Source organism: Frieseomelitta varia, unplaced genomic scaffold (genome assembly GCF_011392965.1).
Source record: "Frieseomelitta varia isolate USP_RPSP 00005682 unplaced genomic scaffold, Fvar_1.2 scaffold_277, whole genome shotgun sequence".
NCBI classification, from domain to species: Eukaryota; Metazoa; Arthropoda; class Insecta; order Hymenoptera; family Apidae; genus Frieseomelitta; species Frieseomelitta varia.
Window position 1 is genome coordinate 1,243,696 of NW_025110009.1, and position 27,984 is coordinate 1,271,679.

The 27,984-nt window shown below is 34.0% G+C and overlaps 2 protein-coding genes and 1 long non-coding RNA gene across 7 annotated transcripts in view; 2 read left to right on the top strand and 1 right to left on the bottom strand.

The window, feature by feature from the left end:
* Positions 1-12,925, bottom strand: part of LOC122529082 (doublesex- and mab-3-related transcription factor 1) — a 94,860-nt gene extending 81,935 nt beyond the window's left edge. Inside the window, exons 1-4 of one of the 3 annotated variants that reach the window (XM_043654866.1) lie at positions 11,776-12,925; positions 5,263-5,848; positions 4,517-4,555; positions 3,489-3,711 (exon numbers count right to left, since the gene is read on the bottom strand). In XM_043654866.1, coding sequence (XP_043510801.1) covers positions 3,489-3,711; positions 4,517-4,555; positions 5,263-5,646 — 646 coding nt within the window. In that variant the 5' untranslated portion in view covers positions 5,647-5,848; positions 11,776-12,925. Of the gene's footprint in view, positions 1-3,488; positions 3,712-4,516; positions 4,556-5,262; positions 5,925-11,775 lie in introns of all 3 variants that reach the window. The other 2 variants (XM_043654868.1, XM_043654869.1) reach the window with 2 other exon arrangements.
* The window catches only part of LOC122529085, a 295,075-nt gene extending 267,564 nt beyond the window's left edge, over positions 1-27,511 (top strand). The window contains exons 1-2 of one of the 2 annotated variants that reach the window (XM_043654873.1): positions 21,606-21,869; positions 26,936-27,511. In XM_043654873.1, coding sequence (XP_043510808.1) covers positions 21,648-21,869; positions 26,936-27,067 — 354 coding nt within the window. In that variant the 5' untranslated portion in view covers positions 21,606-21,647 and the 3' untranslated portion in view covers positions 27,068-27,511. Of the gene's footprint in view, positions 1-21,605; positions 21,870-26,935 lie in introns of those variants that run through there. The other variant, XR_006306739.1, reaches the window with a different exon arrangement.
* Positions 13,058-14,350, top strand: LOC122529086. Of its 2 annotated transcripts, XR_006306741.1 has the most exons (3): positions 13,058-13,349; positions 13,428-13,657; positions 14,202-14,350. It is a non-coding gene; the product is annotated as an uncharacterized LOC122529086 (long non-coding RNA). The 2 variants fall into 2 exon arrangements; XR_006306740.1 differs by lacking the exon at positions 14,202-14,350 and having other exon boundaries at positions 13,428-13,672.
* Positions 27,512-27,984: the final 473 nt, after the last annotated feature.

Genomic DNA, 27,984 nt, shown 5'->3' on the forward strand with positions numbered 1-27,984 from the left:
AAAAAAAAAAAAAAAAGAAAAGAAAAAAGAAAAAGGAAAGTAGTTGTGAGAACGAACAGTTGTAAGTGTCACGCGTCAGATGGCCGACACGCGCAGCTTCACACGGGATTCAAAATGGCAACGCGGCGCGGTGCACAATGTCCTTCGTGTACATAAAGCCGTTGGCCGAAATTGACGTTACGTTTTCACTAAGCATACCGTTCGGTCGGCATAACAACGAAGCGCATCATTAAAAGCCTGGTGCTCGATGCCTTCGAAGTGCAAGCTCGTAAAAACCGACTTTACAACCCCATATACCCGCAATAATTATCCTTTCGTCGAGAAGGAAACAGTTCCCTCCGTTCGCTCTGTTCATTTCCACTCCACTTTCCAACGATATCGTTGGATATCGCGCTACTTTTCCATCATCAACAGTGATACAGAGACGTCGTCCTCCCTTTGTGTCAGCTTTGTATTAAGTCCATCATCGCGGACCCGTGGACACGTGCCGGTTGTAAATCAATTACGACAAGGAACGACCATCCTAAAAATTGAATCGGTACAATGAACAGTGATAGAGATCGAAGAAGAATTTCGTTATCGACCGATTTCGATTATCAGATGAATCTTTTATTTATATACTCGTGAATCTTTTATTTATATACAGCGGAAAGTATTAGGGTATTTGTCAGGGAAACTTTTAAAATTTCCACTTGTGATAAAATATAGGAGAGAGTTGTGTCTATAGTTCAAAATACATCATTCATTTTATCTTAGAATGTTTTTATTTAACAGATAGAAAAGTGAAGTGTGTGAAAAGTGAGCCCGAGTTTATCATCGTACAAAATTATAACAGTTTCAATATTTAGTATTCGAATATTTAAATGTCCGTGTAATAGGAGTCGTCTACTTTAAACCTTCTTTTGAAATACTATGCTTTAAACCCTCATTTGAAAAAGAAAAAAATTTGATTCAGTGAAAATTTGACTGGAAAGGTGACTAAATTACAGGAGAAAAATTGCTCCTGCTCTAACTTCTCTCATCAATGAAAGCGAAGAATATCTCCTATCCTGTATATCAGTCGACGCTACGCAAGTTTCCTCTTGCAACATCGGGAGGAAATAATTCAGTCACGAGTGGGCGATCGTTGTTTCGGACTCGTAAAAAATTTGAATGTCATGTCGATGTGTGTTATCTCGTTTGAGATGTTACGAGGGCACGCGTGCTGAAAGATCTGGCCAAACAGAACGCGTCGATTCAAGTTTAGTGTGGTTCGCCCGTACACGCAGGCACAGACTTTGGCCTCCTTCAAATCGTTTACGTTCGTGAACAAAACTGTTTTATCCGAAAGCGAGCAAAATAACGATAACTTTTAAAAACGAGCCAGATCGTAAAAGCCAGGTTTCGGCTTTGGTTATAAGTTCGTATTATATTAGCCAGCTTCAAACGACTCGCCGTCCAATGGGGACGCTCGTAAACCTAGGGTTAACATTCGGTCGGGTTGTCAAGTGAAAGAGTAGCTTGAATTTCGTTGGGATTATTGTGAACGACGTTATAAGTACGTTTGTTCGATTATACCGGGCTTTCTGAGGCTTTTGTTCAAATTAGAGCCACCGATCGGATCTACGAATCGAAGTTCATAACGCTTTGATTATAAATTTCTCAACTTTCTATCATTGTTACTCAAAAATCGTTGCACATGAGTGCAAGCATGTATATTATACGTATCACGATAAAAGTGACTCTTGATAAATTTGTCAATTTTTTTTTTTTTTTTCAATAAAAATACGTCTTAGAATTCAAAAATGGGTAATGCAATCGATATTATAAAAAAGTTATCTATAGAGGCTCACGAAAGTGTTTTCGATTCTAGTATTATGTATGCAGTGTAAAACTTTTTGAGATTCTTAGCAATGTGATCAGACATGATTATAATAATTCCAAGATTAGAGTCTGAAAAGTTTTAAAGCTGTAAACGCGACTTCTTCAATTTACAGTTGAAGATGGGACTAGTCGATCTATAAGAATAGGAATATTTTTCCTTCAGCTGGTCCGTTTTATGTCTCTCGTCGTTATGACGACGGTCAAAGTCGTAAGACACGAAAGCCATAGGTAATCAGTACCTAACAAACGTTCGATGGAATTCGTGGAATCAGAGTACAGTGCTCGAATTGTGTCCAGGAAGAATAATGATCTTTCATTAACTGAACTTCTTCAAATAACATTCTATACGGTAATTGCAATCGATATAATGGCCTGTGTATGTATATGCACAGCTAAATAATAGTCTCCTGACGACGACCACTGAATAGTGACCATTGTTTCAAACTCCCGTCACAAAAAAGGTCTATCTGGTCGTTATAAATTTCTTTTTACCATAATTTCGTTTTAACGTTCATTTAAGATTGTTGAAAACTCACACGTTGAGGCTACGAGAAGGAAAAACTCGTTCTTTGAATCACTCTAGTAGATAAAAATCCGAACGCGAAACGATGAAATGAAGCATTAAGCATGCGATGTAAATATGTGAAAGTAACATTAAGCGCTTCTTAATGAATAATTCAAATTTTTCAGGCATCTCCTGTAATATATCTTTATTACTTCTTCGCAATACTTTCTACGAAACGATTGGATTAAAATAAAAAATACCACGGGTATAAGATGCACATGGAATTCATGATTCCTTTCATACATATGTTTAATTATTTCCCCTTTCATCAACGTCAGGAACCAAATTAAACGACAGTCACGCAACTAATCAGAGGAACGTGAGGATACAATTAATCGTAATATAAGCAATATAGATATCTCGAAATATGCAGAAACAATCTGATTTGTAGTAACTTTGAAATAACGTGCGTCGAAATCTTATTAACGAAATGTTACATCAAGAAATTGAAGAATATGCAATATTACAGCAAGTTGTAATAAAATAACTGAAATTTATAATCTGTCGTTGTTACTGTATACTCGCGTGTATATATATATATGACACATGAGATCAAAAAACGAGATTCGTGACAGAAATGTTATCAATTTTATTATCGATCTCGAGACGAACGGAGAGTGATGCTGTTCTACGTACGGAGGGTGAGTTTCATAGGTGAAGCAGAGGGGTGAGTAAAAGTCGAAGCACGCAACAGGTAGGTAATTGCCCGCAACCGGTTTTCAACATGTACATTACATGCATGTACGTTCATCAACAGGCAAGTAGTACATCGGAGTAAATAGGGACGAGCATGCACATTAACATTATTAATCGTACTGTAGCTCCTAACACTGTACATCGTACTAATGGACGACCTCAAATTTCAGAGATAATTTATTCTCTTGCAACTCGAAAAATTTTGACGTGCAAACGAACTTCACAAAAGAAATAAATACGAGCAATAATCCGTTAACGATCGTTAACTGCTAAAATTAGATTCATTGCGTCTAATGCTAATATGCACGCTCGAAATACAGAATAAAAATTGAATAATAATAGAATGAAGATTGTTATCACTCACTGGTTAGTGGCTGCGGTAAGTGGCCGATATGAGGCTGCAACGAGGGCAATTTTCTGGAAGGAGGAATACTGATGATACCGCCGAAACCTGTGTGTATGCCGTTGCTACCATGGCTGCTGGCCGGTGAATCGCCACTGCTGCTATCGTAGCTACCCTCGATACTTCTGGCTGGAGGGATAGACGAAACTCGCTCGTTCTCTACACCGAATGGCAGTGGATCCACCTATTACGAAAAGTTCAATCACGATCAGGAGATTGGCAAGATAAAGGCGGTCTATTTGAAATCGCGACAGCTGCAAGCTGCACAGGAAACATAACAGCAATTTACCTTCCATTACAAGTATCCTAACCTGGTGTTACGTGCGTGATGAAACGCGAAATTAATCATAGCTTCTCGCGATTTTATCCGTGCAGTTGCAATATCATTGATTACGAGTCAACGTCTCGAAGGTACAAGCCATCAATGATATATGTATATGATCCGTAATCAGATGCGTTTCCCGTCGATAAAAAATGAAATAAGAATGTGATCGCCAGGTTCTACCAGGTCTTGAATTTTATTATGCACGGAGTGAATGGTAATTTTAAAATTCGCTTGCGAAATTTATTTTAGAAATATTTTGCAATTAACATGAGAAGTAATGACAGCAATGAAATACAGATTTGATTATCTTCATTCAATTACTAGAAAACTTTTCCGCGAAAATACTCAGTACATATTAATAATTTTATATGATTACACTTTCTTATTTCAGGAATTATATATACTACAATTAATTAAATCTTATTAACTGAACTACAATTAATTTTATCATAGTTATAATTGAAAATATTTCGAATTTATTACATTTTGTGGATACAATCACGTACAGAGTAATTTAAAGTTTAAAATTTTACACAACCCGAATTGCATGTATTATATTGTAGAAAGCAGATACAAAATTCAAATCTATTATATCTTAAATGATATTGTAAATATAAAATCCAGAATGTATAATACTAATATTTAAATTAAAAAATATATCTACCGTTTCATATGATCTGCAAACTTTCGTCTTCTTCATTTTCTACAATTTAATAACACACAAAACATTGAAGTATATGAGCATCAATACGATTCTGCGTAATGAAAGATCTAAAATTCTAATAAACAAACTCTAGGAATTTTGAAATTCTGATCGCCATTAAATACATTCAACTATAAAGTGAGTAAAACTCACGAATATTGAAGTAATTCTACGTATCGAAAATTTTATCTGACACAAATTCACAAATATTAATTTATAAAATTCATGAAAAAGATATCTTACATAAAATTCAAAAACAGAATTGCGGATATTTCATTTCACAGTGTGTAATGATATTAATGTAGACATTTCGTGCAAATTATAAGAACGAAATATAGGTTTTCCCTTAACATATAGATACCCACTTGTATATTGCATATTTATATGTTGTACACATCTATTCATATAATTATACAGCACGTAATAGTAGAATCAAACAAAACAGTGTTACATTTCTATTAATAGAAGAATATAAAAGATACAGAAAATAATATAAAACACAAAAAAATAAAGAAGATATTTCACAAAATGATATTAACCCTCCAGCGTACAACTGACTAGCAACGTGCTCGTGAATTCCTTTGATCCAACATTGGATGATTAATTAATTTAGAAAAACGAGCAACCTATATTTCACACGAGTGTTGATAATAAAAATGTTTCTACATACATTCGCTACTTGTGAAAAAAGCAAGAGAAGAACTAACCTCGTCTGCCACTCTAACTTTGACTTCATCCTGCGCCAGTTGTCGTCTCAGCTTTGCCTGCATCGCGGTCACTCGTTGCTTATCGGCCGTGACCTTACACCTGTCGCACTCGCAGAATCGGTACTTGCAGTACCTTTTGTGCGATTTTACAGTGATCTTCAGGCGATGATTGCGACATCGTTGGCAATTCCGCGGTGCACGTGGCTTCGGCGTGTCGTTCGTGGACGAGGATGCATCCGTTTGCATACGTTTGGAGCTCGCCTCGTCCCCACCGTTCTCCATGCTGTCTTGCGAATGATCCTGGTGCTCGAACGTGTTCGTGCCACTTGACCGTTGGACAGTCGGATTCGCGGTTTTGTTCTGTTCGTCCTCTTCACGGTACATAGGTAAGCTTCAATTCAGAGACTTCACGTCACAAAGAATAATCTTCAGAGAGCCATTTTAATGTATGACTCTGCGCTAGGATTTTCACTTCGCTGACTATCCAGTATCTTGTGCTTAGTCGAAATGATGTGTCGTGTCACTTCGAGGCGCGGAGGACCGATCCTCGGCACCGTTTTCTCCCATCCAACGCGAGTTTCACGTCCTGCAACACGGAAAAAAAGAACGCCTTATAAATAAGCGAGATGACTTCGTGAAACACTAAAGCTTCGGGTAATTATCTGAAACAGTATATGATAGTGGAACATCAAATTACTATTTTACTAACCAGAGAGATACATTAAATAGTATTATAAAATCGTAACACAGCATTTATGAACCATTTGGTAAAAAAGGACTTGAGACATTTCGTATATTTTAAACTATATTTAAACCAAAAGCATTCAATGTCGAGCGAATCCTCAGAACTGTCCCAAATATTAAAATATTAAATTTAATAATATTAATTGACTAAAAGTCCATTTTCAGATTTTCAAAGCTTTTATATTTGTTTAAAACCACAACTTTTGATTCAATCAAATAATAATTTCGATATTTATGCACAAACGTGTGATAGCTAGTTGCTAATCTATTAGCGGATTACGCTCAATCTGTTCAATTAACCAATCAGGTCAAAGATCCAGATTCAAACATATGGGAAATATTGCTATCGAGAAGAATTTTTTTTTCTAACTACATCGATGTACTCGATTCGAGATAACTGGAAGATCGTTTAATTGGACAACTTTCCACTGAAATATCTGATAATGATAACAACTATATAAGCGAAACGTTCAATCAAAATTTTACCACATTAAACGCATGGTATTTCTTTTACATTCGAATCTTAGCAATATTATCCTTGTTTAATAATAGCTATATACCAGAAAGAAAATTCTGCAAACTTCCATTAAACGTCGTTCGGTTAAATAGCAAATTTCATTCCTCGTTTATATTTTTTTTGTATTATTTTCAGTAATATTCTTTTAATGAATTACTTCAATACGCTGAAAGGTATAAGCTTCATTATTCCAACCATATTTCCGTGTGTAATTACGATTTAATTAACTTTAACTATGGGTCTCTATATAGGTGTAACTAGTTGTATTTTTAATATATAGCTAAATGTGCAATTGAATTTTTATTAATAATAATAGAACGCTGATTACTCGACTTAACCATGACATACGTTGTTCAGATAGAGTAAAAATTTCGTTATCGGAATATCCATTGTCTGTATTATCTAAATGTTTTATTACCCATACTATGTGTGTGTGTGCAATCTATCTGTATTTCAAGCTATTGAAGCTAATTATTAAAATTAAATCTACCACTGGAAATGAACTGAAATCCTGGCACGAGAAAAACTGTTGTTCTATTGTGTACCTATGCTATTCTATTTAACCATATTTATCTCTGCTAACTACGAAGTTCTACAAACAGTGAAATAATTTTGCTTCCATATGAGAAAATTATAACATTATAAAAATGCTAAAATTATAAAACGCTATACAGACACATATTTTATAAATATTAATATTGAATGAATATAAAAGCCTTTGAAAGCCTTAGACTTTATATTTTCCTATAATTCTTGTAAGAAGTCATTTTCAAATTCATTAATTATTTATCGGTACTCCGATCATTCAACGGTTTGTAGATATCAAACAAAGTTATTTCGGAGCCACCATAACTAGCAATTCAAACAAAATCAGTATTAAAAAATTAGTACTTAAAACTAATAAATTTTATTTTGTGTTACAGACGCTTCTCCCAAAGAACTGCTGTATTTTTAACTTTACTCCAAAATTCTTCCAACAAAATTACAAGTTTGTGAAATATACCACTGTGATTTATCATGCACTCTGATTTTATTTCACTCTTGCACTGCTTTCTTTTGTTTCGCTGTTCGATGATCAATTTTAAAATAGTGAATTCTGAGAAGCGATATCTTCCACAGACATTGGTCACACTGTTCGTTTAAGAACAAGACAAGAAAAATTCATTTTAAGATAACAAATGAGTGGCAAGATACACAGGGAAAGACCAAACGCAAAGCTCAACGCTTGCATAATAAGAATTTGTTGCCAGAATTTATGAATAATAAATGGAAACGGCAGACAGTGATTTATCAAAGGGATATACGGTAGAAAGTGAAATTAGGTTAACATTATACAGCCGAACAAAGTATTACTAAGTAGAGAGCTGATCGCGGCGAGTTTGACGGAATCTTTAGCTGAAATCTGAGACCAGTTGGATATTAAGAACAGATAAACGAATTCTTAAGTTGTATCCTCACCGTATCCTCATTGAGGAGACTTTTTATTGGTGTTTTGTCCCTTTTATTGTCGAACGTTCCCCCAGATTTCTTCGTATTTCTCTTATCAGTAACAAATGGTGCCTGTTCCCATTCGAACCAATAAAAATAAATTAACCATTTTAGTATCTAAAAGCCAATATATTTGGCTCCGTAATCCTGCCAAAGATATCTTGAATCGATATTTCAACTTTTCGTAACGATACCTTATTTTTTTAAATGAGTTTCTATAGTAAAATATTTGTGAAAAGTAACGTTTCGTTTCTACAATAATAGTTTGTAATTCTAGATTCTAAACAGAAATATTGCAAGATAAATACTAGGAGGATTAAGAAATATGTGACAACGAGAAACAAATGCTCTTCTAAGGTTCTGCAAGGTTCGTCATCCGACGCAGAGCGTAGAAACGCATAGATAAACTGTTGGAAATCGAAATGTTTCAGATTATGTATTGCTTCAGTGCGGACAAAATGTTTCTAGAAATTGGTATTTATTTGCTGGAAACATTCAGTAACAATGTTAGTAACAAACTCATTTTTGTTTCAGTAAAAATGAAGTTTCAAACCTCAATTCTGTTTCACAGAATAATATACACGTAACATACAAACAATAATATAACACACTCGAGCGACATGTCATTTTGAATAAATCTTGACTGGAAATAAAGTACAAAAGATACACTGAACTAAATCAACGAAAGTTTGAAATGTAAACTACATAGAAAGATATTTTATAGAAAAACTTCGGACTTACTATCTATAAAATATGAAAATCACGATTAACAATAGAAGTTAAGATATTCTTTTTTTTTTTAAATTCAAGTCTTATTTAACATAATGTAAGAAAATGTTACTATTAACTATTCATTTTTAAGTATAAGAAAAAGTAGTCAAGTGTCAAGTTATATCGAAGTTTTGACTAGAACATTTACAGAGTACATGATCATTTTTAAAATGATTAAACGAGATAGTTATTTAATCTGATATTTACTCTGCACTTCACCAACCAATCTTTCAAGATGACTCAATATTCCGTATTTAATAATTTTAAAATTTATTCACTTTATTGCATCATTGGTATATATTTTATTTTCTATAATTTCGTTTAAAACCAGTTTACATTAGTATTAAAACGACTAACGTATTTTTATTTTCTACTACTCTCCTTTTGACTTTACCTATCTTTCTGGAGCAAACCAGATATGTCAAAGGAAATCGCGAAATCATTAAGACATATATCGACTAAATGTAAATTACGTTCAAGCTCACAAGTTAGCTTCGAAGTTAAATTTTCATTTTCTCTCGATTTCGTGACTACAATTAACGTTCGATGTAAAAATTCTTCTCAATAGCGGAATCAAACATTATTTTATCGCATATTGAACGAAGCAACAGAATGCATGCTAGTCATGCTTTCCTCGATACATGGATCGATAACTACTGGCATATATGCAAGTTAAAGCCTATTTGCATATTTAAGAGTGCAAACTTTCAATCCGGTTGCGCGAATGTTTTGATTTTAGAAAACCATGTGTTACGTTAATATGAAGTTTCTAGAACCTTTAGCACGAGTGTGTTCAATTGATAAAGACGTTGTATTGATTACTTTACTCGCATACATTCTACACTCGTCTGTAAAAGTCAAATAGTTTACTTCTTTCTACATTATCGCTTTTATTAAAAAAAAAAAAAAATCACGCTAGTAAACTGATAAAATGAATTACAATTAAGATTAAACTTGTATATGGATGTGCAATAAGATATTTCTGTTCAGCTCTAGATTTCATTTCAGCTGCTCGTACTCTGGTTTTCGTACGTATTTATACTTTGGAACACAATTTCTTGCCTATGGAAGGATATAAATTAAAATAATTACATTATCAAAACACACTAACATAAGTTAATGCACGTTTAACGAAAACGTTGTTCTGTTTTCCCATCTACTATGTTCGCTTCTTTTTGATTCCTTTCGCAACGTCAAACCGTATCGGCCAATTTCGAACGAAATGCGAGTCTAATGTTTGTGTTTTTCTTTTCGACCAATTTAATTCTATCGTTCTTTTCTTCCCTTTTTTCTTTTCCCTCCGAAAGGTACTTCATCGCGAAGATCGAACACTATCGAAAGATCGCATTCTCACTCACTCAGACCCAAAAAATAAAATGTTGCACCATGTTAGGCATTCATTCTGTAGATTCTCGCTTCGTTCCGGAAGACCGTGATTAATCATTCTTTTGGCTGTGCTTTTAATAACATTTAGTGTGGTCAATATAATATGACCAGCAAACATTTTATGGAAGATAACACGTTGACGGAGGTAAACGAATCACAATTTCGATTGCAAATGCGTGTATTGGCGTACACATATTATAGAAACGTACATACCTACATATCTATCACCAGATAATCCTATTATCCTCTTTTTCAAAAAGCTCCTCGATAACTTTATTTTGAAATTCTTCATTTGATCACATATTGTTTCATTTTTTATAAGTTATATCAACTTGTGATTGCTAATACTGAAATCGAGTGAAGATCTTCGTTTCGGTTATGTAATTAATTTGCTATTTGCAAATAACATTGACGACGCTACTACATTTTGACCAAATAATTTAGAAAACGAAGAAGAAGCAACGCTTTCTAAACAGACACTTTACGTCGCTTAGCAATAAATCTGTTGGCTCAAGTTCATTTATCTTTGCTACTTTCAATTTCGTGATTATAAAAATTTCTAACGAAAGAATCAGATCGGGGAAACATACCACGAGCCACAAATTAATTTATTCATAGACTAACTTTGTTAAAAGTACACTGAAACTGTCTGCGCGACAAAATGCAAAAATGACGCAGTCATTTTGCATTATAGTTAATGCAATTCATATTCTTATGCACATACATTTAGTGGACTTGATGCATGATGATACAATACATATTTATGTACATATGTACGTATGTAATTCATGATAACTAGCATATATGTAGTCAAGAACGTTTCTTGCAGAAGTTGTACCATGTGATTAGGATAGATATTCAAAACTATAGTTGAATAATAAATAATGCAAGAATTAAACATGCCATGATTCTCTATGTATAACTTTTTATCTCATAGAAATGCAAATACAATAATATTATTTGTCAAATAATATTATTATAGCAGAATATATAGTACAATATATAACATAATATGTAGTATAATATTATTTGTTAAAATTTTTAATCTACAGTAATGAAATAAAATACTACTGTGAAATGTTATACAGAGTATTACAAGAAAATTAATTAAATATTAAGTTAATCGTACAATTTCTTGGAACTACATTTACAGATTAAATATTACTACGTAAACTACAATGTTACAAATAAGGGGGAATTGTTCAAATGTAGGTAATTCAATTAATTATTCAAAAGTAATTATCGCGGTTAGTACAGTACAAATGAAGGAGAGAATCAATTCGAATACGTGCACAGCTACAATGATATAAGCGTATGATATAAGCGTATCGTTTTTTCAAAATCTTATGTTAAATCAAGAACGAAACAAACGGTTGCGACACATTGTTCTTAAGAAAGTTAGAATCAACTGAAATGCATCCGGCATTATATATAAAACGTGTACGAGAAAACTCCGACTCGTTTACCATCTATGGAAACCGACAATTTAAGAAATATGTGTTCAAATGAATGGCCGCGAAGTTGATAGCTACTTTGAGATATGCTCAACAGATTATTAAGAAAAAAAAGTATGGAAATGAAACACAAGACACTATATGTGATCTTACCGTGGTATTATTGAAATAAAAAATCTGCTTCCTACTGAGAAGAATGTCCGTTATACTTTCAAATTCTCAGCAATTAGTTGACACAGATAACCAACAGGAGCATAAGATCACTTGCATATTGCACATATCTTCGAATTATAATTTTATATGTCTATCGTATTACACAATTTTACCGAGATATTTGAGAAATTGCCGCGTTATACGCGCCTCGTAAGTGAACGCACACTACTTGAAATCACGCGACGAGTACTAACCTCTCGTATCGCATTTTCGCGGGAGAACCACGCGCGCGCGCAGATAGCCCATGTTTCTATATTATCCTTTTCGTTCACGTGCACGTTGCACGCATGCACATTACGGCCACTATGCAACGATGAAACTATGCAACACGATAGGCAGTCACTGGATCGTTGGCAAATATTCTTTTCCCTCTTCTGTCACCTTTTACTTTCGAATTGTTTCTGTTGCACTGTCTCGTTCGTCTACCGCTCTTTCCAGAGTCCCGTCTAACTATCTTGTCTGACTCTGTCCATTCGAATGATTCGTAATTCGAACGAGGATCACAATCTCGTTATGTTCGAACCATGCCCCGGTTCCAGAACCAATTCAGGAGATGGAAAAATCCACGACAAATAACCAGCTCGCGCATGCAGTTCTGCAAAAAACATAAGATACATCGAGCTTCCGCCAGCGCGCCACGCACTCTTGCACACGCGCACTTCAATTGTCTCCTCTTGCGCTCGTCTTTCCCGTGTCGCGGCGTCTCTATCCTCTTCTTTTTATCTTCTCTCTCGTGTAACAAGAAGCGGCAGTTCTCTCTGTTGAAAAACGTCACGGCGCACACATTGACTCTTGTTTTGCGATGTATCTCTGTAGAACCATTAATTTACGTTCCTCCAAAAAATTCTCCGTATTTCGTTTTATGCGAGTTCTTCTTTCTCCTCGAAAAGCCTCATTTCTAACGCTGTACCAAAGAAATGTTAGGAAACTTTTGACTAACGTAGTTCACTCACAAAGTGACGCACGGTCGAATGGATAGCGGTGATGAATGCATAGAAAGATATGTACACCGGGATAGTGAAACGTGAAAGAGTTGCGAGTGAAACGAATACGACACACTACCGATACATCTGATGCGCACTTGCATGCGGTCCATAACTCACTAACAGTGCTGGTAGCAACGGCACGCCGATGAGGTGCACGGTGGCCTGCGGGCACCGGCTGGGAGGGGGCACGTCTCTGGCACGGGGAGGAGACACGTCAGGCACTCGGCTGTCAGGAGAGCGAGGGGTCTTTCGTCGGAGAGTGGTGGTTGGATGGATGGAGGTGGCACACGAGTTTAGATGAACGTCAAGCTTTTACGATTGAATATCAGACTGATGCGTAAATTCTACTTACGTGCATACAGTGTTTGTAGAGAAGCTCGCCCATGCGAAAAGAGTGTTGCACTTTCGAGTGTACCATTTATCACCAGCGAATGATCTCGATGATCGATCGGATACCGCCAAATCAACTTAATAACGCAAATGAATTTCCCCATCGTTATTTGGAGAACGAAACTTCGAGAAAATATGGTATATATAACACGTATTAAATCAAACGGTCCTATAAGAGGAATAAATTATTGAATAATATGAATATGTCACTAATAGATTCGTTGCCAACACACTTCATTAAGAAATGTAATGTAACTACCAATGGCGCGAAGTAATCTGTATATGCACATTCAGTTGGTAATATGCGTTCGTCGAGTAATATAATAATGGCCGCCTCGAGAGATGTCAAATTAATCAAATGGTGCGATAATTTACCTTTTAAAAATGCTGTGCATCATTAGATGTTTGAAACTTTGCACAATTACGTATATCAAAGGTGAAAATAGGTAAGTAAATTCGTATTCAACTCAATTCGTAATTCGCGATTTATACAGGAGTTATTTAAAATTCATCAGCCATTTAAAATTCAAGATGATAACATTCCTATGGAAATGTCATTTTCTTAAATATTAGATATTCATTATACTAATTATTAGATAATTAAATATTCAATACACATTGAATAAAATAGTTACAAATGATATATAAATCATAATATTTATAAATATTTTGTTTCCGAAATTCTGCAAATAACAAGAAATTCTCTTCAATCTTCGCGAATCAAAAAGAAATTATTTCCGTTTAAAAATATTTCTGGGTATGTAACGAAAGAAACGTGGTAATAAATTAAAATAATATAAATGCAACATGGTGTCATGTTTGTATAATGCAAGTTATATTTTAATTTTATGAAGAGACACACTATAGATAATTTCTGCTTATATAAACAATACATATAAATGCTTGCAATATGCATAGATATTGCATATCTATTTGCAATATTTTACATCTTATGTAAATCAAATAATGAATTTTCTTTTTACTGTTCAGATCAGTTGTGATTGACACGATGTGTATTTTAACGACACTGTTTATACAACTTTAGGCAATCAATTAAGGCTACAAATCTAAAAATAGAATGTGTGCGTGCATGTGCGATTGCAAATAAACTGCAAGCTATAAAATAAATCTCTCCATACGAAAATTATTTGTATATGAGCTTTGTATTTAATATCCCTCTTTCCTTCATTTTACATAAACGATGCCTTGTATTCCTTGTCTTGGATGCAGGGGACCTTCTATAAAGCGTCTCCGGTTTATAGATAACTGAAGTGCTCATAGCAATTGTTCATTATGAAATAAAATATTTTATACATCTTTCTCTCAATTTATAGATCTTCAAGCAAATGTTTCTCTACTTTCTACCATCAAAAGAAATAAATATCTCTACAAATTTCTACATAAATCTCCTATTCCTATTATCTGAATCTGTACAATTAACACACGTATCCACGCACACATTTTACAAAATTGTTATCTCTTAAGTTAATTTTATGGAAACTTGACTTTCCACAAATGCATTATTCAATATGAATTCGTGACGTGCGAAAGTTTACTTTATATAATTATTTTCAATTATCAGAATATTATGCAGATATTATTTCTTTTCGATTCAGAATTCATTACGACGTTTGTTATTTGTACGTAACCGAGGTAAGAAAGCAAATGTTATCAAACTTTAATGAGGGAAAATAGTGATCGTTGCAGGGATGGACGTCAAGTTTAGACGAGTCGAAGGTAAGGATTGGTAGTTGAAGTGAAATGACAGTCGTAAAATGTCCTCAGAGTGGATTCACCGGATGATAATCAACGATAGATACACGATATTTCAGTAGTATTTTCTTTGCGGTTGAATTTACTGATTTACCTTACGACAATTGTCATTACAGAAACAAATTTTACGCATTCAGTAACGAAAATCTTTACGCAGAGCTTCTATGTCGAATTATTCCCAAATAGATCATAAATCTCTCTTATTGATTAGATTTGATTTTGCACGATTATTAGAATGAAAGTTTCTGCAATTATCTTTTATAATATATAATTTTTATTCTTTTCCTGCTACTTTTACATTAGTTTGGCATAAAAGATATTATATTCATAATTTCTTGACTAGAATTTAAATTTTTATAATTTTTCATTACCAAGAATTGAATTTGTAAAAGAAACGATTGCAATGTATATAAAATATTTTTCACCTAGACATTATTCGTATTCTCTGTGCTGCAGTCTTTCTTAGAATTGTATTGGTCAAATTCTTGTAGAGGAATTACCGTCATCCTTAAATTTCCATTCCATGTTTTTTGTGTTTGTTTCGCTCATTTTTTCTTCCTTTCTTTTATTTGTCTCCTCTGATTTTATATTTAATTTGGTGTTTGTCTTGAAAACGTTGCTTCTTATTCTTTCCTTTTTATTCATTTCTTTCAGACGGTATTTGTCAGAATTACATGTTTTCCTCCTTCCTGGGGTAACTTTGTTTTACTGCCTTTTGCATTTTTGTTACTCGAAAACAACCAACACGTTTTCGTACCAGTGCAATTTCGATTGATTCCAATTTTTTTTGTTGCATCCCTTTGAATTATATGTAATTTATAGTGGATGTATTTTGCGGACGTATAAATTATGCTACTGTATGTATAAAAATAGAGCATAATAGTATAGTAGTAGTATATCCTTTTTTTATTTCATATACATACAATGTTTGAATATGTATTTTATTTTTTAAAAATTGAATATTTATCGCACACAAATTTTAAGTAGAACAATGCAGAGTTTGATATTACCATCATTTATAAACTGGTATTAAAGTTATTTTAGATTTGTATTTATGTATTGATACTAATTTTCGACTTAATCAATCGAAAAAAAAATATCGAATAGAAATACCATATCGTACGAAACTTTTTTTCTTACGTTTTCTTGGAATGAAACAATTCACATTCAGTGTATACACGTGAATGTGTTGTACGTTGCATGTAACAAAATATGTCGCCATTCGATCAATTGTATTTTCCAACGGAATGTACTTCTACGCAATGTCTGGTCTCGTTTTATCTCCATAAACGACGTTTGGAGAAAAAAAACGGAAAGTGGACAAGTATAAAGGCATCAGTTGTTCATGTGGGCAGTATTTATTTTCTGCAGAATTTATACAAATCAGGGTCGAAGTCCTGTAGATTAACGTGGATTGGTGGTAGAAATGCCATGTACATGTACTTCTGTCAACACTAAATCGACTTTTAGACGATCGCTGCCACGCATTCGAATTATTGTTAATTCAAAGAATCTCTAGAATACTAACTAATCGAAAACGAGCAGCATGTTAAATATAGTCTATAGTTTCCAAGTATGTTGTTATTTTTTTTTATTGAATGACTTAATTTCCTAACACTTTGACTGTCGTGCTATTTTTTGTATTTTTATAAAACAAAATATTTCATTAAACTATTATATTACGATAAAAATCGTAATATGAAGCGTACTCATTTTATAATTCTAGTTAAACTTCTAGTTAAATTTTAAATATCACGAATAAGTTAAAAATAAGTGACTTTGTATTTGTTGCTTATTACAGTAATACTTTTAAGCATTGAGTATTTTAATAAGTATTATGATAAATATTAAAGTTATCTATACTTGTGAAAAGTGATGTGCATAATTCTAATGTTTCTTTAATCTAATGTTTTTTACAATGATTGTCAAAGACAGAAGAAATAAGCAAGAATACATAGGAAGATATTTTGGAAGCAAAAAACCTGTGACTCTACGAATTCATGGCAAAATTTAAATATACGATTCAATTGTTAATAAAAAATAAGATACGATTAATAAGACTGAGATTGTGTTTAATACATCACACTGAAGAAAGAAGCAGAATCAAAGAAAAAAGACGATTAACGATCGGCTTTCTGTAATGATAAATAAAATTACGTAACGATCTGAAAATGCACTAGCTATGCATCTAACTATGCCACGAACCAAGTTTAAACACTGTATCAGACTCAACAAGTTTATACACTGTCTTAACCTGTACTTGGCAGTTCTATCTGGCACCTGTTCATCCGGTTTGATACATTCAGTTGTATTAATTATGTCACATACTTTGTATGTTATTTTTGTTATACTTGTATATATTATTTTTGTGTAGTTAATATACATAAGCGAAAGCGTGGAATACTTCGTTGCCAGAACAATTGTTGCATCTTCAATTATTTATCTATTCTTCTTCGTGTTGACTTTTCGAAACCACGCGCTTCCTATTATATAAAGTTACAACTTGAGGAATGCACATTCGTCACTTGAACGATGATAATAGCCACGTTATGTAATGTAAAATGAAAGCTTTTTAAATTATCGTGTTTTAGAAAAGAAGTTAGAAGATATTTATAGAAGATATTTATAGAAATGCGTGATTTTTTACAAGCAAATTCTAATCAAAGCTATGTTATAGAAGTAATAAATTAGTATTTTCTTCTTGAACATTAATACATAGGTACTTATTCAAGTTATCGCTTTGGAGATTTTATTATTTTATAGTGCGTTATTTATAATATCCGCACAATATCTATGACTATATGTGTGTCTTATAAGTCACGTACTATTAAGTTTCAATAATAAGTTCAAACTTTATTTATATGTTCTTGGTAGTTACATCTATGTACCTAAATTTATATATTTATGAACAGAATCTGAAGAAACTGAAGATTTAGATGGAGATTCTCCTCATATTGGAGCAAAATGCTAAGAAAATTTATTATTCATAGTCGTATTATCAATTTATTATCATATTCATAATCATATTCGAAGGGAGGCAATGGAATCAGCAATATCATTTGACTCTTCCGTTTTCTTCTCTTTTCATTCTCGTTCTTTCCTTCGCGACCATTCCTCGCAATTTGAATCGATGCCACACACTTACCTCCATACGCACACGCACACATACACATTTGTGCAAATAGTAAATGGCCGCGAACGAGTGTAGATCGCTGATCTTTGCTTCGGTTACAGTCCTTTCTGTAAAGTGAACGAGAATCGTGAACGTGAGTGAAAAATAGCTTGAAAACTAGTCGACAAAGTATAGACTGGCTCATGATCACCTCGGATGTTGGTCGCGTTTTATCGACGACTGTACCGACAGAAATAGCACGCCGACCAATCGGTTTGTAATACAAACATTGTATGTGATTTCGTTTCAACGTAGCTTATGCATACATGCTCATTGCGTGCACCGAGGAACGCAACGTGCGTGGATCATCACAAAGTGCGTAAACGTCATGCAACGACAGCACACGTATTGGAGCACGCATGAACTATTTTGGAGCACGCGAAATATGTGCGCTCCAAATGGAACATGTTCCTTTACCGCAGAAACAAACATTACTCTTTTTTTTCTCTCTTCTTTATTAATTTAAGGTTCTTACAAACATGTTCTCGTAGGGAATTATCAGTAAATTTGATCACTTTATATTAACGTACAGCAATTAGATTGAAAGTTTCTCCAAGAATCTAAAATTTTGATTCTTCATTACAGGGTAGATTTTTAATCGCTAAATTCTATATTCTAGATTGAAGATCCGATATTCGAGATTATATTAATTACATGAATTATTTATCCTCTGACAAACGTAGTATAAGTGTAACTTTTTCTCACATGGTTCCATAATCTTGCAATTTTTTACAATTAACGAACGAATTAATTAAAATTATCGGAGTAATTTTAATGTTAATAATTTTAGTGTGAAGCATGTCACACTTGTCGATAATATATATAAGTTCTACGTAACGTACACAATTTAATAAATAGCTTAACTAAACGATATTGATATTACGTTTCGTGGAACACAAACGAGAACACGTCTTATCAGAGACGCAGGAAGTGATAATGGTAATTACTTCCTATCGGTGTATATCCAAAGTTTAATGTTACATCCTTCGCACTGATATTTCTGATAATCCAAACATTGATAATTCGGCATGAAAAGGTGATTATGTTCTCTTCGAAGAAACTGATACATGATTTGGATACAAACAAATGTGTTAATTTATTCTGACTGTAGCCATAATGAATTGTAACTGCTATTGTTAGGTTGAAATTAGCTTCTTATGTAGAAATTGTAAAATCTTGCATTTTACAACCAGCAATTTTACAGAATTTTCTATAATTCTGTATTAAAAGCAAAATTAAGGGAATATCTCATTGGCTTAATCGATCAGTGACCATCTAATAATAAGCAATATAAATTTTATAAATCCTAATAAAGAAATAAATAAAAGAACGTTAGGTGAATTTACCGATTTTTTAATGAGCAGCTAAATGAAAAAAAAAAATTATTCGATCGTACTTTTAATGACAACTAAATGATAGACATAGAACTCAATCGTTGCATTCTCGTGCAATAGACTTTCACACGATGATCTCGCGATTACCACTAAAACACGCATGCAACATTGTAAATTGCTGTGTGCTCTGAAACAAAATACTTTGTACGTTCATGTCGCTGTTGAGGTTTTTACCGGTGTTGCCACTGGCTTAGGTTACAAATTCTACCGGTATTTCTTCTTCTCTGCGCCTCTTTTTGCTCTTTTTTCAGCGCCTGTTCGCGCGTCTACCCTCTTGTCACGATTCCGGTATTCGCGTTTCGTCTCGCGGTACATCGACTCTTATAATTGTTGAATCTTATATTAATATAATATAGTTTTTTAGCTCTTTTAATTTCTCTTTTTTAAACAAAAAAATTTTTTTTAATAGAATTCGCTAGAATTTGAAATGTTTTCGACTGAAATACAAGTACTGGAACGTTTAAAATGGAAAATTCTTTTTAATTTCATAAATTAGAACCTATTACCTAATACCTATCTATTATCTTATTACCCTATTACCTAAAATGTAGTGTCGGATTTTTTGAAAATTTTAATGATCGTAAAAGTGGCAGCAGCTTGGAAGAAAGTCAATTTTAAACGTTTCTAAAAAAAAAAAAAAAAGAAAATAATAACTGCAACATGAAAAAGAATCCTACGTTCCATTTAAAAATACAGTATAAAGGATGTTCTTTCAAAATTCAAAGGAAATCGAATGTATAATTTCCGAGATTTTGTAGTTGGTAGGTCAGGAAAAAAATATCGCCTGAAGTAACACGCAGCAGTTTCGTGCGGAATTGATGGCGTGGAGAAACTTTTTTTTTTTTTTTTTCTTTTTTTTTGGATTACCACACATCCAACGAAGCGATGGGTATGCGAATGCGCATTTTTCCCTCCTCGCGAAGAAGAAAGGAAACGATTAGGGAATAGAGAATTACGTTTCAAAAAAACGTAAGAGAAATCTTTTAGAGATATAACATAATACTCCCTTGATACTAATTTCACGAAATGATGAGAAAAATAATTTGAACTGTAGCACGAGTAAAATAATACGCTTTCTCCAGTGTATGAATCAGTGTTGGTGATTTATGTGAAATTTGCATTTCCAATAAGTATCTTATAACTTTTGTGTATGTTTTCAGATCGCAACGGTAATTGTTTTATTACAGTAATGAAATTTCAAGACGCTATAAATGATCTGATTCTCTGTTTGAGTGCCAATCAATTTCTAAGCTCTAATACTTCTTTCCATGTTTTTAAATTTTGATTTTGCAGAGTCTGTTGTAACGTCCTTTTTTGCAAACGTTTTTCTTTGTATCTATTCTTCAAAATTACGTACATTACTCCTTTATTTCTGCCTGTAAGTATTCAAATATCTTTGTGAATCATTCTAGGTATAATACATTATGTTGGGTATACATTTTGCGAAGCTAAGTTCTAGGAACAGATGAAAATAGTGACGAGAAATTACTAGAGTGAAATCTCGGCCGTTTATCAGGATATTGTTACTTCCATGATTGTTTCTCAAAATGTAGAAGACTTTGATATTTAAAGATCATTTTGGATGTCAGCGCCAATGACTCCACAATATACGCACCTGCAAAGTAATAGATCTTCCTGGTTGACGGATACTACTAACTGCTCTTGTAAAAAGAGTTTAATTTATGACACTCTCTAATGTTCCTCACTTTCTCTTCCCGCATCCTATAACGATGAAATTAAGTGACCATTTTGAGCGCTTGGAGCTTCGCTATTTATAATAGCTACGCATAATTACAATCCGTGAAACAGACGACTGATCGCCGCAAGATACACTGCCAAACGAATTTGGAATCATGAAATTTCGAACAAACGACTCGAGGAAACGGGGACAACATAATAAGAGAAATGGTAATATTCGACTTGGAAGATAGTTCTTCTTCCACAGTTGAACTCACAGTAAAAAATTTTCTCCCTGAGTAGAGGTGAGTAAGAGAATTAAAAATTAGAAATTAAAAATTCCAAAATTCAGTCATGTGACAGTGTAAATAGCAATGGCTTCCGAATGTCCGATAATCCATTAATACTGAATGCATTCATATGATGAAGAATCAAAGTTTGAGAGGCAATGAAACCGATCTCAAGATGCAAGTGGAACGACATACCAACCGAGACAAGTGGTCAACCGCTGTGCATCATCATTTTTGCAAGACGGAACAGCATTTGGGTACGCGAGAGAGCAAGAATCTTGGCTACGTGCGCACTCGGCAAAGTAAAAAAGCCAGAGAAAAAGATATTGCAAAGATGGAACGCGAGCTGAAGGTGAGAGGAACGGTGTGCCAGAAAGGAGAGAAAGAGAGAGAGAAAGAGAGAGCACGTTGGCGAGGAAGCCGGTTGAATGAAACACGAGAAAAAAGTGCAACAAGTCGTTCGATGTCTGGATCTTGGCTTTAGCAGATCTCTGTCTTGTACACATTGTAAATGGTAATCGCCATTTGATGCATCAAACTTGAAGCCCATCTTTTACCGCACAGCAAGGTGAGCGCATTATACCTGGCCGTAAAGACGATTGAACGTTTGTTACGCCAATGGTCGCATAGCATTGGTCGTTGCATGTTTCTTCTTCGTCGTCCCGCCTCCTCTACGCCGTTTCTGTGGGCATCTTAAGATTTGTTCATACAACAAACAACGCTCGTTGAAATCGGCGACACGACAGAAATTTCAAGCCGACGGAGAAATTTCATTTTCCAGAAATTACAGATCGGTTATATCTTCCAGACAGATTGCAATGTCGTCGCGAGAGACGAGAAACTACCAAGTTGGTTGTGTGTGCGTGATACGTTGTGAGTCGAGCCTAATTCGTTCTCTCGCCGTCAGGTCGAGTGCTGCCACATCGTTCATCTCCTCACCGACAAAGTAGCAATGTTGCATTCGAATTTATTCCATACCATTCATCTTCCTTGGAGCTAAACTCTCTATTCAAGATTATAGTTAGACAAGGATACCGAGCATTGGCGTAGGCAGTAGTTTCTGCTAACTTTTATTGGACATTGAAGCAGTGACAAATTGTTTGTAAACGAGAAACGGCGAATAGTTGTCTCTAGCTTTGTCTGACGATTTCTAAGACTACATATAAAATTTGATATATTATCCCAATTATACGAAATAACATTTTAAGGATATTCTTTATCATATTCGTCGTTTTTCCATTATATTTATAAATTGATAGGCAAAATGTCGTTTTGAAATAATTTTTACAATTTTTAACTTCCATTATACATTTTTTTTTTTTAATGTAACATCTTTCACTTTTCTCCATCTCAGAATCGAATTTACTCGAATCTATTGTCTTTCAGTTTTCGATTGTAAGTAGTACACATCGACGATATATTTACGTGCTTTCTTTTTTTTTATAAAGTTTCCGTCTTTCCAATCGAAATTTGGTAACCGTGATACACTTTGAAATAATGCTACTAGCTACGCTTGTCTAAATCAAACAATGCAATGAATGAAACCGCAACTACATCTCCAGTTTTTATGAGTAACTGAAGAAAAGGAATTCCTCGGTGTAGTCTCGATCTTATCAAGTGTCAACGCGACAAATCGCGCCACACATTGTCCGCTATTGTCGACAGCTTTTTGCGATGAAATTTCACCAGCATATTTTTATCGATTGTAATATCTTTATATTTAATAATTTCCTACTTACTATCACAATTCTATTATATTAATTTTGGTTTTCACTTTCCAATAATAACAAAAATTTAAACGTCTTTTTTAATAGCTCCGGTAATTTGTATTGTTAGATATCCAACGGTCAGCATTGAAAAATTTTTTACGTATCAATTTGCCCGTGTATCAACTTATCCCAGCTTATTTCGAACGCGGTGCATACCGTTTGTATAACCGCAATTTCATCTTCGAAAAAACCGCGAAACGTTCGAGTACCCAGATCTGCAAGATACAGCCACGACCGATCGATTCGTCGGGGATCAGATCGGCGATATTGAGATTGCAGAGATTACTACGTTACCTTTATTTACGACGTTGTAAGTGTAAAAAGAAACTGGATCGATCGAGCAGATTTTGCTGGATAAGAATTTCGCAGCCTTTTCCTCGGCTTTTCTGCGGTATAATTATAGAGGTAAGAAATCTAAATGCACTTTCGTGCAAATAGTTTCTGAACATTATAAGATGGTAGTCTAATATAATCACAAGGAAGGTAAAATAAGAAACATAAGTTTTGGAATTTAGATTGAACATTACACTAATTTGCTCGGTATTTAGGATTGCGGAATCCTATAATCAAAGTAACGTCGAAATGAAACTTTTCATTCGTAAAGCAAATTCGTTTGCTCAAATTATTGATCTATATCGTACATTACAATATGGCATTAGATTCGAATTTGTAATGGTTACAATTGAAAAACCCAATTAGTTAATATCAGTTAACTGCGTTCTGTAAATGCGTAATTTGATTAAAAATTCATGAGAATAAAAATTAAATTCTCCTCCAATTTCATTTGTACATAAATTATTGTACATTTTGTTCCGTCATTTTACGGAATGCATTCAGCTTATAAGATAGTTTACGTAAAAAATAAAAAATTTTCTTTCAAAATTAGTCCATTTGAATAATCAACCAAGAATATCATTTGCCCGGAATTGTACATGCGACATTCTAACTACAATTTGCTTTTATATCTCGCTTGCGATCGGTTAACCAAGACTATGCACCGGTTTCCCCCTTTTCATTGCATGACAATCTTCCGTCGATTGGCTGGTGAGTAAGGGTTAACAGCAGCGGCATTATTGGCGATTCACGAAAGGATCTTCCGTCGATTTGCTCCGCTCTTTTATGCGTGTATTTCATACTTGGGAGAATATCGTTCTTTCACATTCGTTTTCTGTCCTCTCTTCTCTCCCGCCTTTCTTTCCTCTTTCATCGTTGCTCGCCACCGATACCAATGACACTATAATCAAAACGGATCGTTGTTTCGAAACACCATTGCGGAGAAAAGTTTTTTACGTCGGTAAACCAGTTTCTGATGTCGCGGTCGGCTTCTTCCCTTTATTTCAGTCTGCAACGTCACTATCCACCTTTTTCTTCGTTTCTTATTTTGGAAATAGCTTTCGCGGATGATATTATAATGAATCGCTTCATTCGCTGGTTATTCAAGAACTTCTCCCTTGGTCAGACTTCCAGTTTAATCACTTGTGCAACGATCAGAAAATCAGGATCGTTTCAAATAAAATGAAATAAAATGTTAGTCAAAGTCAATTTAATTGAATTATCAATTTATTTATTTATTTTATCAGATTTTTAAAATTGATTATCCGAGAGTTTCAAGAGTTATAAAAATTCGGACAGTCACGAATTTTGTTACTTTAGCTACCCTGTGTTTAATTTATTCCCACTTAAAATTCCTTCATCTGACCCTGATCACACGTTCCTCGAAATCTATACTTTCCCAACGCGGTCTCGAATACAAATTGATTACAGTCAGTTGAAAGCGCCAAATCACTTTAGGCTCGTTTATCAATCGTCGTGTGACGATATTTTGGAAGGAAGTTTGCCAGCGATCTAAATGGTACGGGACACGGGTGAAGGGTCGAATAAACTGGACATCTGGGGATGGAACAAGATGATCGGCCCTCTAAAATTGATCTTCCACGGCTGTGGCTTCCGGCGAAGATACTAGCAATTCATACTCATATCTCCTGGTGCAGTTGCATCTGACGGCTGACTGGCTGTTAACGAAGAGTCAGCCACCATTTCTTGGTTATTTTCGGTACCGTGGTCTTCAGTCTTCTTACCGATGAGAGTTATTTCTTACTAGGACATGCGTGCCCTTCTCTGGTATGTGCATATGCTGAAAATGTTTCACCAGACTCGTGGTGTAGCATCAGTTGATGATCCTGTTTATATCGCGGGAATTATGAGCCTATCGGAGGAGGATCGAATACAACGTCCACGTACTATGCTAATGTCGTGCGGTTACTTTCTTCGTTTCTCGTACCTTGTCACCGTTTTCTCCACGCACCAGACTCAAAGAGATGAAAGATCGCCTGAATATTAGTGCGACGTCTCCTATCTTCTTGATTGTCGGAGGCGTGCGTTATTTGGATGTCGTAATTGGATACCGGTGCGTCGTGTTATTAAGCACGTGGAATTTTGGCCGACTGTACGTATCTGTTTTTAGGTACATTGTCATGTCGAAAGCAAAAGTGGAGTAGGGGTAAGTTGATATCATTAGATCTGAATTTATAGTTTAGGATTGAAGGTGGTAAACAAGAGTTTTTGTTAAATATTATATATGGTTTTAAAATGTTTTAGATTTTGAGCTTTATTATCTACGCGATAAAGTATTCTCATATTTGAAAGGAACTTAATTTATAATCCAATAATACCAGTTTGTTAACTTAATTTATTCCAATAAATTATATTAATCACGTCAAAGTGGAGAAATTTATTTTTTTTCTAAATCAATTCTAGATTACATAACGAAACCAACTGTCGTACATAAACGTTTTATGCTTATACATCTATTTTAAGTAGTGTATTAGTTAGAAGATTGAGTACTAAAGTTAATCTTGAGATTATTTACTCTCAATGTTTTACTTTCGTATAAAGGTAAAATTGCTTGATCATAAACAGATACCTCTTATATGGTCAACGATATTGGATGGAAAGTAACGAATTAAATATTATAATGGTGTATGAACTGTATAACTTATTATGTTATATTGTATACGTACAGTGAATAGGATTTTCTTTTTACTGAGGCAATTTGTACGAGAAAAGTTGAACATTTATCAAAATTAATGTTTTCAGACTGTTGTAAATAAGTTTCTTCTTCTATGAATGCGATATAATTGATAATGATGTGGATCTTGTACAATTAAAGTAATGAATTGCTCATGTTTCATTCATCTAATTCATTGCTTACCAATTAGATGAATTTGATTAATTGAGCAATTAAGATAAAAAAGGTAACAAAAAGTAGAGTTTCCAGTGATGTATGGATTTACAAATAGCAAGAAATTTGTAGATTTAATTCCTACTTTTTTCAAACTATACGGAATTACTTTTACTATTTACTTTTTTGCTTATAATTGACGTCAGAAAGGTACAAGAATTTCTCGTTCTCGATTTGAAATTTGTTACTTAATTTGCATTTCTTGCGTATTTTACAAACTCCATATCTACTGTCTGCTACTATGAAATTAACTATTTTTTACATACGTCATTTACATATAATAATTTTTCTATATATATGTATGTATGTATGTATATATGTGGAATCTGATATTTGTTGTTCGTTAGCGTCTGTACCATATCTTATTTTCCTTCCAGAGTTAAACGAAAAATTAAAATCTTGTTCCAGCGGTCGCCTGCCTTCAAGGATGGAAAGATAAATATTCTCGCGGCGCAAATACAATTTGCTTGGAATGCGAGGAAGGTGTCCGACCAATGCATCGGTGAGTACGCCAGCTTGCTGGAAGTACGATCTTCGTGATAAAAACACCCCTTGGCGCAGGATGATAATTACAAGATAAAAGAAAACGATAAAAATCAATCAGAGGTCACCGATTCGAGATTACAAATACGCAATGGGTAGCAGCTCGAGCGGACTGAGGGTGGGCCGAAAAAACTGGTTTCAGCTAATGATGGACTACTTGCAGCCGAGCCTGACAGATCATAATGCACTTTTTTGATATCAATAACCTCGTCCCAGATTTTTTTAACCAAGTAAGTTCTTTCGGTGAACGCGCAATCAACAATCCTTCGTGGTAACAGAATCTCTTGTGGAAAAAAATATCGCGATTTTTCAGTGCATAATCTTTGTTCCGTTCGTTGTCTCTTCGGGTCTGAAACGACAAAAAATTAATTGATCAATCAAATTGCAACTTCACGCTTGTATTTCATACATTGCTTTAGCTTCCTTACTGAAATTATAATTTTACTCGCGGTAACAAATTAAAAAAAAAATTTTTTTATTCAGTTACATTGAAGATCTGTTTGCTGAGAGTTTTGGATTTTTTTAATTATATGGGAAGAACAAATTTGAGTCCGTTATTTATAGATGTCGGTTAACGTTATAACATAGAAATTACAGAGAATTCCTGTAATAAATTTCACATTATGTTTGGCATAATCGTAAAACGTAGAGTATAAACACGAATGGCTCTTTAGGTGTGGGAAATCAAATCTGACAAATATTATGATTATATTTGCCAACTGATCGTCAAAAATGGAACGTGTCTTCAAGTAGCTTGAGTCAGTAAACGATTTCGGAAGATATGCGCTTGATATTTCTATTTTTTGAGAATTTCTGTAAGAGTTTGGAATTAATAATTGGAAAGAGGTAATTTTATACTTATTGAATTTGTAAAAAAATTTTCTGGAATTAATTATTCCGGGATATAAATATTA